This window comes from Numenius arquata, chromosome 11, assembly GCF_964106895.1.
Source record: "Numenius arquata chromosome 11, bNumArq3.hap1.1, whole genome shotgun sequence".
In the NCBI taxonomy this organism is placed as follows: Eukaryota; Metazoa; Chordata; class Aves; order Charadriiformes; family Scolopacidae; genus Numenius; species Numenius arquata.
This window is the reverse complement of record NC_133586.1, coordinates 44,519,861-44,538,463: the sequence shown is the minus strand read 5'-3', so window position 1 is coordinate 44,538,463 and position 18,603 is coordinate 44,519,861. Positions and strand designations below refer to the sequence as shown.

The following is an 18,603-nucleotide window of genomic DNA, read 5'->3' as shown; positions in this document are numbered from 1 at the left end:
CAAATCAATTCAAATTAAGAAATACACCGAAACCAAACAGTCCTAAAGAGGGAGCGGAACTGGCCCTAACTGCATTTTGAAGATTTTCCTCCCCCAAAGTTACCTCCTCCTATCCCCCTCCGTCCCAGGATCTTCTCCCGAGAGCCCCGGAGAAATGGGGCCAGGGGCTCACGGGCGCTTCGCTCGCAGCATCCATGCGGGAAGCGGCAGGGAGATAAAACACACCCTGAGACCAGGTACCCCCACCCACAGAATTAATTGGCGACAAATATATGTAACCAACTTGCAGATTCACCCTTCTGCCAGTGCCGTAAATTACTTCTAAGGAGGGGGAACCATGAGGGACCCCCTGGGGCAGGAGCTGTAATTTGGCTGGAGAGCGGAGACGAGCCCGGCAGCCCTCCCAGACGCGATCATTGCAGAAATCCCTCATCGATTCCTCCACGGATGCCGGCTGATGGAGGGTTCGGCTGGCACAGCAAGAGGCTTGGTTCAGGCGGAAAAAAAAATCAATGTCTAAAGCCCTGTTTCTGTAAGGGCCCGCGAGGGAAAGGCTCCATAAAGCACAGCGAGGGGAAGGGAGATAAAACACACTCTCAGCAACGCCGTGCTGCTCACAGTGCTGGAGGCACAGCCAAGGAGCTCATCACCACCGAGAGCCGGGGAGAGGCAGTAAATGCTTCTCTGTCCCAACAGATTCATAGAATCATGGAATGGTTTGGGTAGGAAGGGACCTTAAAGCCCCCCCAGTGCCACCCCCTGCCCTGGGCAGGGACACCTCCCACCAGACCAGGTTGCTCCAAGCCCCCTCCAACCTGGCCTTGAACCCCTCCAGGGATGGGGCAGCCACAGCTTCTCTGGGCAACCTGGGCCAGATTGCTGAGAGGAGCAGAGGTGACTGTCGAGGGCTGACACGAGGACTCGTGCCAGTTCTTCCATGCAGGAGCCAGGCTTCACCCCCGGCCGCGGGTTCATCACCGCTGCTCATCCACCCCTCTGCGCAGCAGCTCGTAAGTAAGCCATCATTGCCATTGCAGTCCACACGGAAGAGAATAAAATAGCTCCTCCATCCTAAATAAGTACCACGGCTTCTAGGGGCCTGTGGAAGCAATTTCTCCAAGAACATACAACCACAGGCACTGTCTCCCCATCCCCTCCGGCTGCGCTTTTGATGTCCCTCTGCAGCCCCACAGCACTGCTGCCCCCACCGCAGGTACCAGCGGCTCAGCCATCACCTTAACCTGCTAAAAACCTTCTATTTCCAAGACATTTACAAGCAAAACCCTGCGCCAGAGCCGCGATGCCACCCTGCCCCAGCAGCCCCAGCCAGGGGCAACCTTGCCTCTACTTCTTTCTTCACACCCGGAATGTACAAAGTAGTTATGTCCTTCCAACCAAAACTAGACAAGTGAAAGATCGTAAACATGCAACTGAATTTAGAAGAAAATGGCATTTTTTAGTCCTGCCGTTTGCATGTAGCCACCCCAGGGGGCCGGCTGGGAGGCACAGTCACCGCTGTGGCCCCACCGAGCTGCCTCCGTGCTGCTCACAGAGGCGAGCATCCTTACGGCCGACAGACACAAATGCATGGTAATTTAGGAGATCAACGCCGTGGGTAAAGCCAGGGCTTGAATAAACAGGGATTTAGTCAGACAAGCAGGAAGCCAGCCTCGGCGTGCATCTCACACTAGCTGCTTTTAGCGCTCATCTCCCTTGAAACTAAGGACAAGTTCCTACAAAACAGTGGAAAGGGGAAAGAAAGGGGATTTCTGTAATGGAGACATGGACACGCCGACTCACACTGACGACCATAAAAGAAGCTGATTACCAGCAGTGCTGGTTACACAACTACAGCCCAAAACCCAACACTTTTGGAGCCTCTACCCCATATCCCACGTCCTGGCCGTCGCTGGTAGGAACATCTGCAAGATACCAGCTCTACACCATATCCCAAGTCCTGGCCATCACTGGTGGGAAGACCCGGGAGGTACCAGCTCTACAGCATATCCCGAGTCCTGGCCATCACTGGTAGGAACATCTGGGAGACACCAGCTCTATGCCATATCCCATGTCCTGGCCATCACTGGTGGGAAGACCTGGGAGGTACCAGCTGTGGCCTCCCCAGCACAACCCACCATCTGCAGCAAAGCCAGTGCCAACGGCCATGGGGACAGTGCGGGGCCCTGGGAGTGGGGGCTGCAGTTTGCAGAGAGACAAATTCATTTTCATAAATTAATTGCACTGAAAGAAGCAAGTGAAGCCATTACCTTCTCATGGTTTTCTATTAAAATTTCAATCACAATGTTCTGAAATTTGATGTCCATAATGGCAGCGACTGTTTCCTCTTGAGGTCGAAGCAGCGTTGGCCCAAATACCACACCCAGATTAGCAACAGTCATCAGGTTCTGCTTGTGATTATTTGCAACTCTGAAAAAAAAAAAGAAAAAAAAAAAAAAAGAAAAGGAAGAAAAGAAAAGAAAAAAAAAAAGTAGGTGATAGAACTAATGGGCACGGAAACCCCCTCCCTGCCTCAGGGCTGGCACAAAGCTTACAACTGCTGTTTACATTTTTTACACTCCTGGTGAGCTCCTTGAAGGCTCAGCCATGTGGAAAAGTACAAATTTAACCATTGTGTTACTGGGGACCTCTCAGCCTCAGTGAATTGACTAATCCCACAAAACCCCGGCGCTCCGCTGGCCACCGAGGCTCATGTTGCAAACCACTCCCAGGAAAACATCTTGAATCATTAATGCTTAAAGCCCTTCTAAAAACAAATTGTTGGACCTCTGACACACGCTGCTCTCCAGCTGAATGAGTGACCTAATATGTTCCAAAATCCAATTCCTTCTCGCCCATTTAAGCTTTTGCCTGCACCAGAGGTCAGCCCCCTCCAGCCCGACCAAAACAGGCTGGAAGGAGAAGATGGGGCTTTACCCTTTCTCTGTCCCACCGAGGAACCCACCCGACAGGGACACCCGCGCTCCCGGGGACCCACCGACGCTCCAGCCTTCCTCCCTGTCATCTCCAGCTATCTTTATGTTCACAAGTATCGCAGCCCAGCAGGAGCAGATCAGTTGAGCAAAGCGCATGAGCCGGTGCTGAGGCGCTGGCACCAACATGCATTTGGGGGGTCCCTTTGGAGTAGCTTCAGTCTGGCCCCCGGTTTTAGCAGTGGGAAGCATCAGGAGCCCTCCTGGGTCACATCCTCTGCCCCAGCCTGGCCCCGAGGGCAGGGTGACATGGGGGACGCAGCCTGGAGGTCCCGGGGCCGTGTCCCACCGCGAGCGCTGGGGGACCCGGGAGCTCGGTTGATCCCTGGCAAACGCCCGGTTGAGGCACGGACCAACCTCGCCGGGCACCGCGGGCTCCGGCCCCGTCCCGTGCTGGAGTCACACAACCAGATGTAACGCGAGGACACGTGCGCGGGTGACGCAAGGAGGACCTGCGGGGGGAGTCCCACAGCCACGTCTCCGTGGCTCTTTCTTGTGGTTTTCTCCTGACCTCTTCAACCAGGAAACTCGGTGGCTTCAGGCAGCGCGATCAAACAGTTTCAGCCTAAGGGGGGTTTGAAGTGGCTTTTCCCTTTACTTTCTCTCCTGTTTTCCCTGGACAAACGCACAAAGCGAGGCTGAGACTCGGATCTTGCCGGATTGCCCCAAACAGTTATTACTATGAGCTTTCATTACTGTCTCAGGGCCAAGACACCACAGCGCTCATTTATATGCACACTCAGCTTATTTCAGCACAGGGTAAGATAGGCCTGGCTTATACGAAAAGATGCTTTCCATCCTTTTTCATCCAAATCTCACCTAATCCAGCAAAGAACTCTTCATTCCTCATCCCTGTACAGGGCTCCTCAGGCAGCAGAAGAGGACCCCATCACCAAGGGGTGCTCAGGACCTCGGGACTGCTGCCTTAGCTCCCCACAAGGACAATTTCAGCCCAATTTCCATCCAGGCAAGAAGTCTGGATACATGTTATGAATCCATAACACTGGGGCGTGTCACGTCCCTGGAGAAAATCATAGAATCATAGAATGGTTTGGGTTGGAAGGGACCTCAAAGCCCATCCAGTGCCACCCCCTGCCCTGGGCAGGGACACCTCCCACCAGACCAGGTTGCTCAAAGTCCCGACCAACCTGGCCTTGAACCCCTCCAGGGATGGGGCATATAAGAATATGCAGAGCCATCACCAAGTCTGGGCTTGGGTAACAACTTCAAAGGTGCAGAGATCCTGGCAACAGTCCCTTGGGAGCTCTGCGGTACCTTCCTCTTCCCCGTAACTTCTCCCACTGTCAGAAAGCTTGGAATATTTTATCACGAGTGTCGGAGAAATCTCCCATGTCAGTAGAGAGAAAGGCAGAAAAAGTCCAATAGGAATAAAATTCTTACTTAGGAAAAAACTGACTTACAGGAAAAACCCTCCTACTTATCCAGGGATTCAAACCTCCTCCCCTTCCAGGACACCTCCCTGTCAAGACATCTACAAATGCCAGCGACCTTTTTACATGGCAACATCCGTATTTCAGACACACGTTTACATGCTCCTGTTTGGATTTTGAAAAATGCAGCTGTAATTCAAATAGTTTTGAAAAGTGCTAATAAAATAATAATTTTAATGATCTTCTGTGGTTGGTAAAACAATGTCCATTTATAAAAAAAACAACCCAATTGATCTAAGTCTTACAAAATTAGGTCCCTCCATTTCTCATTACCGTTACCATGTAATGCATCACTCTAATAAATTGCATTGTCATTGACTCATTATGGCTCGGCAGCTGCGCACGGTCCTGTTAATTATTTCAGACTGAACTATTAATGGCTTCCCACCCAGGACAGGGTCCTGCCGCACCAGCCACGGCCCTGGCTCTGCCTGAGGAATGTCCCCGTGGCCCAGACACCGGTGCTGGCCCTCGTCCCCGTGCCACGGCCGGCACCGAATCCCTCTGGAGGCTGTTGGCTTTGAGCCTGTAAAGCGTGGACCCGTTTTGGGGCTGGGCAGCTCTGGTGGCACATGAGCTCCTGATCCTCACCCCGGGGACTCTCCCAGCAGCCACCGTCCCAAGGCTCGGCGACCAAAGCGATGCTACACAACATGATTCACCACTCACATCCTTCAAATTCCACCTCCATTATCCACATGATAATTTACTATAAATTATACCTCTTCATCATCCTTTGTACTAGAAAATAACGCCGCTGTTTCTAAAGATGGGGTGTTCTCATCCCAAAGTGTGCTTAATGTTGGTGCTTTTCGGCAGGCGCTGTTAGTGCCATTCCTGAGCTCCCCTTTAGAAGGTTTCCAAGTACTTGCTGCATTTTCCTTTTAACCCGCTGCTTCTTTCTGGGCCCCGGTGCACTCTGAAAGCAATTGCACTGATATTAATTTAGACGGGTCCTTTTTCAGCTCTCTACTCCACCCACGCCCTGCAGAAGTCATGTCCAGCACAAGCAGGAGGTGGGAACCGAGAAGTGATGGAGGAACGTGCAGAGCAACCTCTTAACTCCTGCTTGGTGCTCACCACGTGCCTGGCTACCCCTGATTTTTGGACTCAGGGCTCTTCCTCCTCCTCACAGCACACGACGGTTCCCACGTGTCTCCGGGATCAGCGGGAGATGGGCAGTGTGGGACAGAGAGGGGGAGTATCTACAGTGCATCACCAACAAGGAAAGAGACTCGGTTCCGTGGAGACCCGACCCACTCGGTGCGAGCCCAAGAGGCGCCTTGGCCACCGCAAGCCCCCGGCCAAAGGAGCTGGAGACCCATCCCTGCCACCCGTGGGGACACCCGTGGGACCGCTGTCCCCGCCGGCCGGGTTTCCCGGGGGTGCCCGCGGGCGCCCGCTCGCTTTACATTCACTTTCGGAAAAACAAAGGAGAATGGGAGCGGAGTAAATCCATGTTGTGCGTTAAATTAGATTACGCCCGGGTTGCTGGGATACTGTATAATCACCGGCATGACCAAACATAATTTAATACACGGTAATTGCTAGTCAAGCTTCAGTGCAGAGAAAGCAGAGAGGAACAGTAAATATTTCTTTGTTGCACGGGCTTGCGATCAGGACGGTGCAAGGGAGGAGAAACGCAGCGGGGCCGGGGGGGGTCTGGGGGGAGCGCTGCTGCCCCGCTCCTCTCCTACAGACAGGAATGATTTCACTTCCTCCAGCCTGGTCAACAGCCCCTATTTATCTTCATCGGGATCCAATTAAAGAACTCATTTGCTTCTCCAGCGACCCACAGGGAAACCTGTATTGGGGGAGCAGCAGAGAACGCTGGGGTGCACCAACTAGGAGCTGCCCACTCCTCCCAGTAACCCCCAGTTACTCCTCCCGAGCCCCCACAAGCCCAGCTGCCGGCACCGCAGAGAAGCCGAGGGCGACAAAAAATGTACAAACCTGCGAATTCTGGGCTGTGAACTGGCATCAGTGGGACTATTTCATACTGGTAGACGCGGTCCCGTGGGTACACGCCAGTACCGGGTGGGCGCTGGGCACTGGTGACCACACACCGGGCAGCAACGGCATCGCTGGGGGATGCCATGGTGGCACCTGGCTCTGCTCCCCACAGAACGCTTGCTTTCTGTGGCTGGAATTACTCTGTGTATGCGTTTTATATCTAAAATACATGTCTCTAAGCCTCAGCCAAAGAGCGCTGTTACTAGTTCAAATATCTGCCCCGATTGAGAGAAAAATCTCTGAGAAAACAAACATCTGAAAGGGAACAAAAGGCAAAGTCTGGAGTGTTTCTATTTCCATGCCTGGGACAAACCTTTGAAAACAAAGTGCTTGTTCTGGCTGGCCTAACAAGACCTTATAGGATGGAAAACGATGCAGCTAATTCATACTGCCACAGGTAAAAATATATCTCACGTCTGCCGCCACCATTAGAGCTTCTATTTAACGTGAAAAGCCCATCATGCGGAGGGCCAGCCATCCCCAAAATTATTTAGGCGGCTCTGGGTGGTTTGTTGCAAACAAAACACATTTCTCTCTGGACATGAATGGAAGACAGAAAGCACGGCGACTGCAGACAGCACGGGGGGCGACAGGGGTGCCCGTGGATCCCATCCATCGGGGCGTGGAATTTCGGGGCTTGGAAAACCCTGCGGCCCGTGGCCCTGCCCCCCAGCTCCCCCATTTCCCACCCATTTAGAGCGGACGGCGCGCGCGGCCGGCCGGGGAGCAGGCGGCTGCTGGCGCACACAATTGGTGGTATTTATCGGGTGAAATCTAATGAGTTCTGGGAAATGTTCCTGGGGCCATTCAAGTCATCCCTGCGCATTATTGAGTTTAATTGGGCTGCAGCTGATGAGCGTGTAGGTGGAGAGCCGGGCGGGGGCCAGGCTGCCGCTGCTCGATGTCGCCCCTCTCCCGGGCGCTGGAGGAGCCGTGTCCCGGAGAAAGCATCCCTGTGGCTCCCCGGGGACGGCTCAAAGCCATGGCGGGGGGCGCCTCGGGAACGCCGTCCCACAGCTGGCACCGCAGCAGGGGTTTGGCTGAGGGCTCATCGTACAAGGCAGGGCTTGTGAAACCCGTCCGTCCGTGGCCACCTCCTTGTGCCACGAAGGAAGCCACGGTGCCAGCATCCATGGGACCTGGGACCCAAACCAGAGAAGGCCAGTACCCAGTTTTCTCAAAAGAAAACTTGGCTTGGGAAAGAAACAGCTCAGGTTTTAAAATAATAATAATCACGAAAATATTTCAATTTCAAGGAGAATTTTTTTAAAAAACAAAGCCCCTGTGGTATCAGAAATAGGGGAGACTGGAAATAGAGATTCTTCATCCAGTGCCCGTGTAAACACAAACGCCACCCATCGCTCACAGCAAGAGAACCGAAAAAGGCACGTTAAAAAGAAATTATACCTGCAGCACTGACCGCCGGTGTCTCAGGTAGCTAAAATGATTGATCATGAATTTGGATATTGGTTCCGAAAAGCGTGTGGGAGGAGGTGACGGGAGAGCGACTCGCAGTGGCAGGTGGCCCCGAGCGTGACCCGGGAGCCCGACCGGCTCCGCAGGCACAGGAACGATACCCCCACAAACTGCATAACCCTGACCGATCCCCTGGGGTTGCTGAGGCCGTGGGTATCCCTGCGCTCTGCTGGGCTGCTCGGGGATGAGGGGAGTCCTGCAAGGGCCAGAGGAGTCTGGAGCCGCGGGGGGATGCCCAGTCACAGCACGTTCCCAGCAGGGACGGGGACGGGAGCACGGGTGAAACATGGCCATACGCAGCATCGCAGCTCCTACAGCTGGAGCGGGAAGAGCCAAGCGCTGAGGAATGCAGATGGAGGCCAGCGGATCCGAAAGGAAGACAGACCACCAGGGAAATGCAAAACGTCCCGGCCAAGGCAAGGAGAAACTTCCTGAGCGCAGTTGACAAAACCTTTCGGATGCAACGTCGAGAATTAAAGGGGTTTTCAGCGAGCAGCCGCGTCGCTCTCGGGTTTCCCTGCTCAGCTGGGATGAGACATGCGCCTGAACTGTTTCTGGGCGCTTTGACTTGCTCCAACAAGACTTTTTCTCCCGGGTGAATCTGGCCACAGCTGGATGCTTGGGTTCACTCCCAGGGAAGAAAAAAACCCACGCTCCTATCGCACTGAACAGATGTGGAGGCCAAATGTGCAGTTCAGTACCAGTAAATCTAATTGGCGTGAATACCGGGCGTGTTGGGACTTGCAAGGAGAACACAGACGGCGCTGCAACACTCCTCTGATTCAGGCTTCCCAGACCAAGTCGCCTGGGTTTCTAAAGCCATCACCTCTGGCCTTGGGCAAAGCTGAGCTTCATGCGAGATCTCAGGGGGATCCTGAACCTGCTGGCCAACCCCTAGCCCCAGGCTGTGGTTGGGGTGACCACCACGGGGTTGGCACATCCCCCTCACCCCAGCAGCCATCTACTCCAAGGCCCTTGCCATAAGCAGGGACATCTTCAACTAGACCAGGTTGCTCAAAGACCCCTCCAACCTAGTCTGGAATGTTTCTGGGGATGGGGCAGCCACAGCTTCTCTGGGCAACCTGGGCCAGGCTCTCACCACCCTCACAGCAAAGAAGTTCTTCCCCACATCTCATCTCCATCTCCCCTCTTTCAGGGTCAAACCCTTCCCCCTCCTCCTATGGCTCCCCTCCCTGATCCAGAGTCCCTCCCCAGCTTTCCTGGAGCCCCTTGAGGGACTGGAAGGGGCTCGAAGGTCTCCCCGGAGCCTTCTCTTCTCCAGGCTGAACCCCCCCAACTCTCTCAGCCTGTCCTCACAGCAGAGGGGCTCCAGCCCTCCCAGCATCTCCCTGGCCTCCTCTGGCCCCGCTCCAACAGGTCCATGTCCCTCTGCTGCTGGTGTCCCCAGAGATGGAGGCAGCACTGTAGGGCTGCCTCCCGAGAGCAGAGCAGAGCAGAGGGGCAGAATCACCTTTTAAGTTGGAACATAGTCACAAGAAGACTAGACCTGGCCTCGATGTGTGGTTTGGTCAGTTGAAGATGGACAGAGGAGACAGGTCCAGCTTGGGCCGGGGATCACTCCGACCATCCTGCAGAAAATCGCAGCTCAAAGACATCTTGGCACTGGTGACTTCTATTCTCTTTTCTTCTATTGAAAAATATTTGACCAAGATCTATGTAATTGAATTCGGTTTAGTACTGGGTCTGTTCAGCACAAAGAGCAATCTAGAGGAGCTCTCATTACAACATCTAGGTCCCACTCTGTCTGCGGGGATGGAGGAGACACCACCAGGGAGAGATGCCAGCTACTTATTGGAAATCTTTTGCTCACTCTAGATTCAATCTGTTTCTGTACATAGTTTCAGTTTCGCTGTGATAAACAATTAACAAGAATCCAGATAATTGTGTGCTATCAACAACCTCTACCCAACAACGGAAAGTTCAAATGCAAGCCCACAAGAATTCCCGCTTGGGTACCAGAAGACGCCTGGTGCTTCTCCCGGAGGTCCCAGCTGTCTGGAGGGAGCTGGGCAGAGATGTTCAACCACAGAAACTCCCCAGCAAACCCAGCGCTCTCCGCAGGACACGCCAGCGTTGGTGATGCAAGCTTTAACCTAATTAAAGGCACCCGTTATCATATCTAGAGAGATGACTCTTAGGCGCGATGAAGATACCAGAGCTGCGAAGAGTCTGATAAGAGACGCTGCAGCCTCTGAAGCGCTTTCCTCTCCAGCTAACACCCGGGGAGCTTTCAGAAACTATGAGGACCTTGTGGAGAAGCATGGAAGAAAAAGCTACCAGCAAATGCAGATAGCGAATCTATTGACAATCCAGGCTAAGGAGGTTAAAAGTTCATTTGCAGAAGTAGAACAAAACCTTTTGCTAATTTACACATTACAGGAAGCCAAGCCCAAAAAGCGGAGCAAACACCTACAGCTTTTTTTGGGTCTTTTTTTTTTTTAATTCTGCAGAATCTCATATTAAAAACAAAACCAGAAGAGTAAGAGGGAGCCAGAGCTTGCAGAGGAGGGAGGGCGTGCACCCAGCCTCGTGCCTTGCACAGTGTGCCCACCATTCCCGGCGTTCCCGGGGCTGTGTCCCCAAGGAGCTGCACACCCCCATCGACACCGTGTCCCCACCAAGTACCTGCTGAGCCCGTCACCGTCCCCGCTCTGCGGAAAACATCACCAGCTCCTCCAGCAGAGCACGCGAGGGAGGGACGAGGCAAGGGCAGGGGGACCCGAAGGTGCTGGTGCTGCCCCGCGAGGCTGGGACACCCCCAGCTCTGGGGTGCGGACGGTTCCTAAGGACCCGCTGCATCCCACCAGAGCTGCTCCTCCAGCATGGGCTGCAGGGGGGAGAGAGGATCCCCCTCACCGCAAGCCTTGAGCGGAGAAAATACCAGGAAAACAAGGGAATGTGTTCACGTCATTACCCCTCCTGCTGATTGCAAACGCAGCCCGGGACGGCGCTCGCTGTGTGTCTGGTGTAAGGTACTCCGGACTCCAGGGGGAGGAAGGAGCTGAACTACCGGCACATTCTCAATAATCCAGTGGGTTATTTTGGGGCAGCAGAAGGAAAATGGACACAGGGCATTTGCGAACAGATCTAAGAGCCACCCAGCGATGGTTGGGGAGGTCTCAGCGCCCACTGACCTCCTCCAAGCGCTGCCTCAGCCTTTGTGGGACCTGAACCTGGGCAGGATTTCAGTGGGGAGACGGGAGAAGGCACGGGACAGGCTCCTTCCCCTCCGCAAAGCTCCCTGCTGGAAAAAACACACCCCTCTAATAATGTTAAAGGTAGAATTATCTCCAGGAGCCCAATGGAGAAGCTCAGAAAACAAGGGAGACGTTAGGGCAGAGCCACGCAGATGTCATTGCTGCTGGGCCAGCGTGGGGGTGAGGGGGAGCCCGAGGGGCTCTGCCAGGGGACTGGGGACCTCGGCAGCCTTGGTGTCTCCACAAAGCTCCAGGTGGTTCCAGTTAAAGGCTGTAATTAAATTAGCCAGGCAACACGGGCGCGCTAAGATTTCAAACTAATCTGCAGAGCAATCCCTCAGCCACCGCCAGTCTCCAACGTTAAAAAACACCCCCAGAATTTGCAGGAGGGAGACAGGGGGGACGCGTCACGCTGGTCTCCCGGGGCCGGGAGCGAGGAGGGGTCCCCGGCACGGCGCTGCCGGAGCCATTACCTTCCCCTTCGCCCACTGCTCCTTCCGAAGCCCCCTCTCCTGCATCTGCGGGGAGCCTGTGGCACCACGGCTGCCTCTTCCCACGCAGGAACGGAAGAATAACCAGACAACTGGCTCTACTTGCTCATCGTGGCAAAGCATTAAAACAAAAGGGATTTTTATTGATCTGAGTGGGCTCGGCTCCAATGGGGATTTAAAACAGTTGCTCAGAACTGTATTTTCAAACCCAAGGATGTTCTTGTTTTGCTTTGTTTTAGCACCATCAGCCTAAACTGTCCATCTCCCTTACTCTCTGTGCTGGTTCACACCTTTCGCCCTGCCCGCCCGGGGTACGTATGGGTGACACACACACAGCAGGACACACACAGGTGTACACCCCCACACACACAGCAGGACAGACACAGGTGTACACCTCCACACACCAGCAGGGGACAGACCCGGAGGCACTGGTGCTCACTGGCCACCGCGGTGAGGATGGAGCTCCGGGGAGCTGCAGCCGGGCTGGGCTCACACCCCGTGGCATCTCCCTTAAACTGCCTTTCCCAGCCGTTCACGAGAGTTTACTGGGTTTGGTGGGACTGGAGATGCCTCGGCACAGCAGCTCTGGGGATGCCCAGCAGCGCTGGTGGCACCAGTTCTGGCACGGGACTGGCTCTGGCATGGGACTGGTTTCGGCATGGGACAGAAGCTCACCAGGCTGCAGCCCCCGGCAGAACCCATCCCGGCTCCTCGGGTACCAGGACTCAATGCTCCAAACCAAGACACGAAGCAGATAAATAAAACAGGAGGAGAAAAGGAGAAAAAGGAAAGAGGGGGGAAAACAGCACGGCTCAAGCCGGAGCCGGGACAGAAGAGCCCCAGGCAGGATTCTCCCAGCTCCTGCCAGGCAGAGTGTGGCTACGGGGAGTCACCTCTGCTGTGACCTGCCGTTTGCCACCCACGGGAGCACTCAGATCCTTCGGGTCACTCAGACTCCTGGGGATTCACCCGGGACCCAGCGGTGCCACGATCCAGAGGGATCAGAAACAGGCCCCAGGCAAAAAAACCCCGGCATTTCCGAAGCGCGGCGAGGAGGCGGCAGCACAGGAGGATCTGCCCGGCCTGGCCAGGCGAGGTCAGAGAGCTCCGTCGCTATCTTCTTTTGGCAGCCAAATCAGGCGAGGAGCATATGAGAGAAGTGCATCTCGGAGGCCTCAGCGGCTAGTGGAAATTTCCAGAATGTCCTGGACAAGAATGACTTACTGGAAGTAATACATAAATCAAGCAAATGAATAGTTACCAGACAGCAGCATAAACAGCTGCCACGGGGATGAAATCAGACCTGCTGTGCCAAGAGGCGTCAGCCTCCTCGCCGGCTGCACCTTCGGGGGGAAACGGGGAAAACAACCCGAGGAAAAGCACGTTTCTGGGGAAGCAGCCGCCCCGAGTCCTGCCCAGGCGCCTTGGTGGGTTTCCCGAAGCCGCCGGGCACAGAGCACCCCACGGCGAGCCCCGCGCCGCTGCGGGGACCCCGGCTCCCGCGGGGCTCGGTGCGGGCAGCAGAGCCCGGGGAACACGGCACGGGGCTGCCAAGGACGGCACCGCTCCACGCGAAGCAAAACAAGCGCCGGGTTGTATTTTTAGGCAGAAGACCTGGAGGATTTCTTTCTTCTTCTCCTTTTCCAACACTCCCTGGTTCAGTGGAGCCCTCCGAAACGCCCCGCGCCAGCCCCTGCCCTGTCCCGCCGAGGGTCTGTAACGGAGGGTGGGTTTCGGTGGATCTCTGGGCCGGGGCCGATAGCAGCCGCCCTGCAGAGCCCATGGAAACCATCCGCACCGATAAGTGGAAAACAATTTGTGCTAGAGATAGCAATCACTATCTTGTTGGTTAAAACACGTAAACTAGAAAACACCACCGCAGCAAAAAAACAAAGGGAACTAGTCACTGCTGGCCAGGCCACAGCTGTGAATGATTAAAGATAATTAATTCTGCTAAATACACGTACACACATTTCTTCTGCAGCCTCCTTAATTGTTTTGACCTTTTGCCAGCAGAGGAGCGGACGCGCAGGCAGGGGCAGCCCCGCTCCTCCTGGGGCCGGGGGACGCGCGGGGCAGGGAGCGATGCTGAGAGGAGACGGGCTCAGGAACCCCCCCACCAGGTACCACAGCCATGGCACAGGTGGATCTCACCCCTGCGAGAACAAAGCGAGGCTCAGGCATCGAATTATGTCCCTGAAAAAAAGAGTAAAACTCCTAAATTCTTGAAAGATAAGATAATCAGAGCGAAATCCTCCTCCTCTGCACCTCCAAAGCGTTTGTTACTTAAAGCGCATTAAAAGAGAAGAAAAAAGACAGATGATATCACAGCTCCACTAACAAAAATGGCAATTTTCTGCATCCAGCTCGGCCGCCGGCAGCACCATCGGCACAGGCACCCGCCGGCGCTGCGCTTTGAACTGCTTTAACTTACTTGGCAGAAAAAAAAAATAATAATTGTTTAAACAGAGCCGGCACATTCTATTGATAAAAAAGGCATTTGAAACTGTGGTGTAGCCATTGTCGGTGATCGGTGCGGGGCCAAAAAGGAGATATCTGCAGCAAAACAGCTGGGAAGCACGGGAGCAGGAGCGTGTTGCTAGGTGACGTGCTGGGGGACAGCCTCCTGCACCCGAGGGGCTCTGCAGCACCGAGGGGTTGTGTTTTCCTCCTTTCCCGACTAGAAACAGTGGGGAAAAAAAAGCCCAGAATACAAAGAGAAACCCCTGAAGACGGCAGGAGGAGTTCCCCGCGCCGTGCAGAGCTCCAGCCGGCTGCCCCGACAGGCCCCGGGGAGGGCCGGGCACAAACTGCCCAAAACCGATGCTGGAGAAGGCATTTGGGGGAGCGGGGAGCGCGCGGGGGCGAGGGGCAGCGTCACGGCCAGGCGCGCTCGGGTCCCACGCACACTCGCACTGCAAGCTCACCGCGTCCCCGCCGCGTCCCCTGGCAGCAGTTCTTCGCGTGGCTTTCGAAAAAGTGCATTTCTTATTTTTAAAGCCGGGGACGAGGAGCACTCTCACCAGCCAGCCCTTGCAAACGTTAAAGCTGCAAGAAGTAAGAGACTGACTAAGCAATAGCGACTGGCAACTAAAACAGCTCCGAGGGACAGAAGATTCGTGCTCGTTCTTGTAGAAGACACGTGCTTTGCAGTTCTTTGACAGACACGGGCTATTCTGGCCTGAAACAGGAGAAACCAGGCAGTTTTTAAGATGCCCAGAGTCTGCCAAACTTCAGTTGCCGTATCCTCAGACGTGCCTTTGGCAGGGCCAGCGGACGCAGGGATGGGGCTCCCTGGGTCGTTCTGGATTGGGGGTGTCCAGGACTTTCTGCAGAAATCCCCTTGGAAAACCATCAGAACCAAGAGATCTCCTCTCTTTCAGGAGCAGCAAACCACAGCTGGGTTTGTCACAGGGATCCTGACAGCATCAACGTGGCTCGAGAAGGAAAATGAAAGGTTTCACCTACTCATGGGTCAGAGAATAACAAGATAATAGCAAGTTCCTCTGGAACCGGGGTCTGTAGAGCAGAGGAGGAAATGTGCAGCGTGACATTCCTGATGCAGGAGCGTGGACAGGGATTGCTCATGCTCTCTATTTCACAGCGGGTAATTGCCTGGACACCTGAACATGAGACAGCGCCAACAGGCTGAGAGATAGAGCAAGAGGCAGAAATCAACTTCATTTTCTATTTATACACTCCCCTTCCTCCACCCTGCCTGCGCCCGTCCCCAGGATCTGTCCTCCCCCCGCCTCCAGCTCTCCTCTCCCAGCAGCGCTTTCCTGGGAGCCAGGGGGGGACCCCGGGGGCTCGAGCCCCTCTCGCCGCACACCGAATTGCGGGGGGCACCCGGCCACCACGGGAAACCCAGGGCATTTCCCTCTCCTCTGCTGTGCAGAAGGAAGGGCACCTCAGAGGCACTTATCCCAGCTGATATCTGTGTTAATAATTGCCGTTTTTTAACATACCACCTGTATTAGGGTGGGTTTATTACTGTTATTAATGGCAGTCCCACGCCACGCAAGGAGCCCCGTGTTTCTTTTCAGTCTGGAGTGGCGAACACACAAACCAAAAATCCAGGAGATGTCAGAGAAGGTGGGACAGACTCTCCCTCTCTGTTTGACTGGTAGAGACTGACTTCTGCTTTTAGTCTAAGAGATCTCCACAGTAATACTGTGAGACGTATTTTTTTAGCTCATCTGATAAAAATGCAAATCTTGATTATTCATACATTACTTAAAATAAGAAAAAAAAAAATATTAAAAAACCCCCAGAACCAGCCCTGGCATCCCCCTGGGAACAGCCCCGGGGCCAGGCCACCTTCTGCAGGGCGCCGAGCTCAGCAGAGCAGGCTCTCGCTCCTCGGCTTCCTGCCTTTCTCTGAGATAATTTTTTTCCCATTAAATAACCACTATGAGCTGTTTCTCTTCCTAATATAGCACGCACCACCACGCTCATTGTTTGTTTGTGTTTTGTTTTAGTTCCTTCCCTACTAAAGCAGCATGAAGCCCATTGTATTACCTGCCTCCCGTCTCTCACTCAAACACCACCGGGTTTTCCTTTAAATGAAAAGCACTTAAGCGGTTCTGAGATTCCTTGCACATATTTGGCCGACGGGAGTACCTGGAACCGCCCGGCCCCGGGCTCGAGCCTGTAAATGCAGAAGGTTTTGAAACCAAGATCTAAACCAGCTCTTTGGTTTCTAACAGCCTTGCTGGAGAGCCCATGGAACAGATACAAACCCGTGGCCTAAGAAAGCATCTGGAGTCATTTTTAAGTCTATTTCAAGTGTCATTTGTTATTTTTTCTCTTAAACAGATAACTTCAGGTTCTCCCAGACCTTCTTCTAAACAGTTCTGCCGATTAACTCATCCCCCAGGTTCCCAAGCCCTGCCTCATCCCTCCTGCTCACACAGCGCCCATGTGAACAGCGAGGGCAGGGACGACCCCGGAGCCTTGAGGCTGGCACAAACACCTGATGCTGCCTTCACTTTTTAAACACTAATCAAAGGTTTCCATGGAAACCTGCAGGAGCAGAAGGAAGATGGGAAATTACAGGTCAGCTCTATCACTGAAAGGAAAAAAAAAAAAAATTCAATTCCTTTGCCCTCGCAAAGTCTCAAGGTGACCTACAAGTATTGATTAATCAGGTTGCATAAAGGCAGAAAATACACCCGAGAGCAGCTGCTGTTGTAGGGAAGAAATAGCTTTTAGTCCTTTAATACTAGGCCTCGTCTGAAACCCAGTGAGGAGCTTCACCTCCGCTCTGCCTTCTGGATTAGCCAAACCCCATTACCACGCCATTAAAAGCATCCCTGGGTTCCCAGCAGCGTCTGGGTTCCCCCCGGTGCCGTGGGGCTGGGGCACAGCCACAGAGGCAGGGGAGGGCAGGGATGGGGGGCAGCGGGAGAGCCCCTTCCTTTCCTCCTTCCATCCCTCCCTCCCTCCCGCACCGCTCCGCCGGCCGGCCCTCGCTTCACACACGGGTTTCCAGTTACTCGCCAACCAGATATGACTCAACGCCGCACACACGCACACAAGGAAACTTTTCTACCACTATTAACTTTCAGAGGAAGTGGAAAAAAGAAGAGAAAAACATATCAGTCATAAACCTACTTTGCCAAGTGGTTCATGAGCAAGTGCAGCATCTGCCTGTTTTTCTCCGGGAGCCGATGAACGAGGCTGTGGATCTCAGACACCCTGGACTCCTGATTCTCCAGTTCTGCATTGGAAACGGAAGACGATTTATCTCCTCATCTAGAAAGAGGGTTATTTGGGAAAGAGGCATGCAGGCCCAACACTGACACCGACAGACATCCTGGGGACCCGCTCCACCCTGCACCCAGGCACGCTGCGGGTTCTCTCCACAGCACTTTTCCTTTCTACCAACTTCCCAAAGGAAGAAACTAAGGGGCCAAACCAGTGAGCTGAGAGCAGACGAAAAGCCAGTTATGCCCAGGGAAGGGGCTGGCTGTAACCACAGCGTTTCTTCAATTCCAGCAGCGGGAACATCAACACGTTCCCATTCAGAGTGTTCCCAAGCACCGTTGGGATGTGCTCAGCACAGTGCCCGGCCAACTGGGGCATCTGGTCCTCAAACAGGCTGGTCGAGGCCACAGGAGGTCACCACTGACGTGGCCACGGGCCACGTGAGCCCTCCCGAGCCCCTGGTCCCAGCGTGCGCACAGGCTGCCAACAGCTACCTGCTCTCCTACAAAGCACCTTCCCAGGGCAGTGAAAGGAAAGCGGCACAGACGTCTGAACCCCATCTGATCCCATCAAAACAGCAGAGGTGGTGTTTGATCCACCGCCTCCCTCTTTTTTGGCAGGTGATGGTCAAAACAAGAGAGAGCTGCAGCAGCAGCTTCTGCCACCAGCCAGCTCCCTGCTCCCCCGGCCCCCTCTGCGTTTCCTTTTCATCTGCTTAAGCCCCAAACAACAACATGGCCCTTCTCTCCCGGTTCTTATTCTATTTTCTGGGACTTAAGAAGGAGGAGGTCGGTGGGGAAGCACCAGGGCAGAGGTTACGCTCAGTTACTTGCAAATAGTGTTCCTTTTTCAGCCCAGTGCCATAAACATCAACAAACTCACTTGCTGCTTTGATGAAGCTCCTTTGAAACTGGTACATCATGAGCGGCCCCGGAAGCATTCTGGAAGATAAAAAGGTAAAACGCACAAAAAACACATCTCAGTAACACAATCCACAGAAATAAAGCTTTGCCCTTACCATAAATTCAGCTCCACTTTTAAAAGTGCAGAATTAAGCAACAGCAACTCTAATTAATTACCCCCATCAGAAGGAATAACATCTATTGAATTACCTTTGATTTATTCTTCCTCCCTTTTCTGAACCACGCTAAATTAATTTTTAATTTTAGCATTCCTTCAGTAAGACAGAGTTTCAGCACATTAGTGAGCCTGCGATTTCCAAATAAGTTTTAAAATAAATTAAAAAGAGAAACAA

The 18,603-nt window shown here is 53.9% G+C and overlaps 1 protein-coding gene across 1 annotated transcript in view; it reads right to left on the bottom strand.

Moving 5' to 3' along the window:
• The window catches only part of ARHGAP26 (Rho GTPase activating protein 26), a 137,840-nt gene that overhangs the window by 40,944 nt on the left and 78,293 nt on the right, over positions 1–18,603 (bottom strand). Inside the window, exons 16-18 of the mRNA XM_074156467.1 lie at positions 18,231–18,289; positions 17,256–17,361; positions 2,268–2,427 (exon numbers count right to left, since the gene is read on the bottom strand). Of these exons, the coding sequence (XP_074012568.1) occupies positions 2,268–2,427; positions 17,256–17,361; positions 18,231–18,289 (325 nt within the window). The remainder of the gene's footprint in view (positions 1–2,267; positions 2,428–17,255; positions 17,362–18,230; positions 18,290–18,603) is intronic.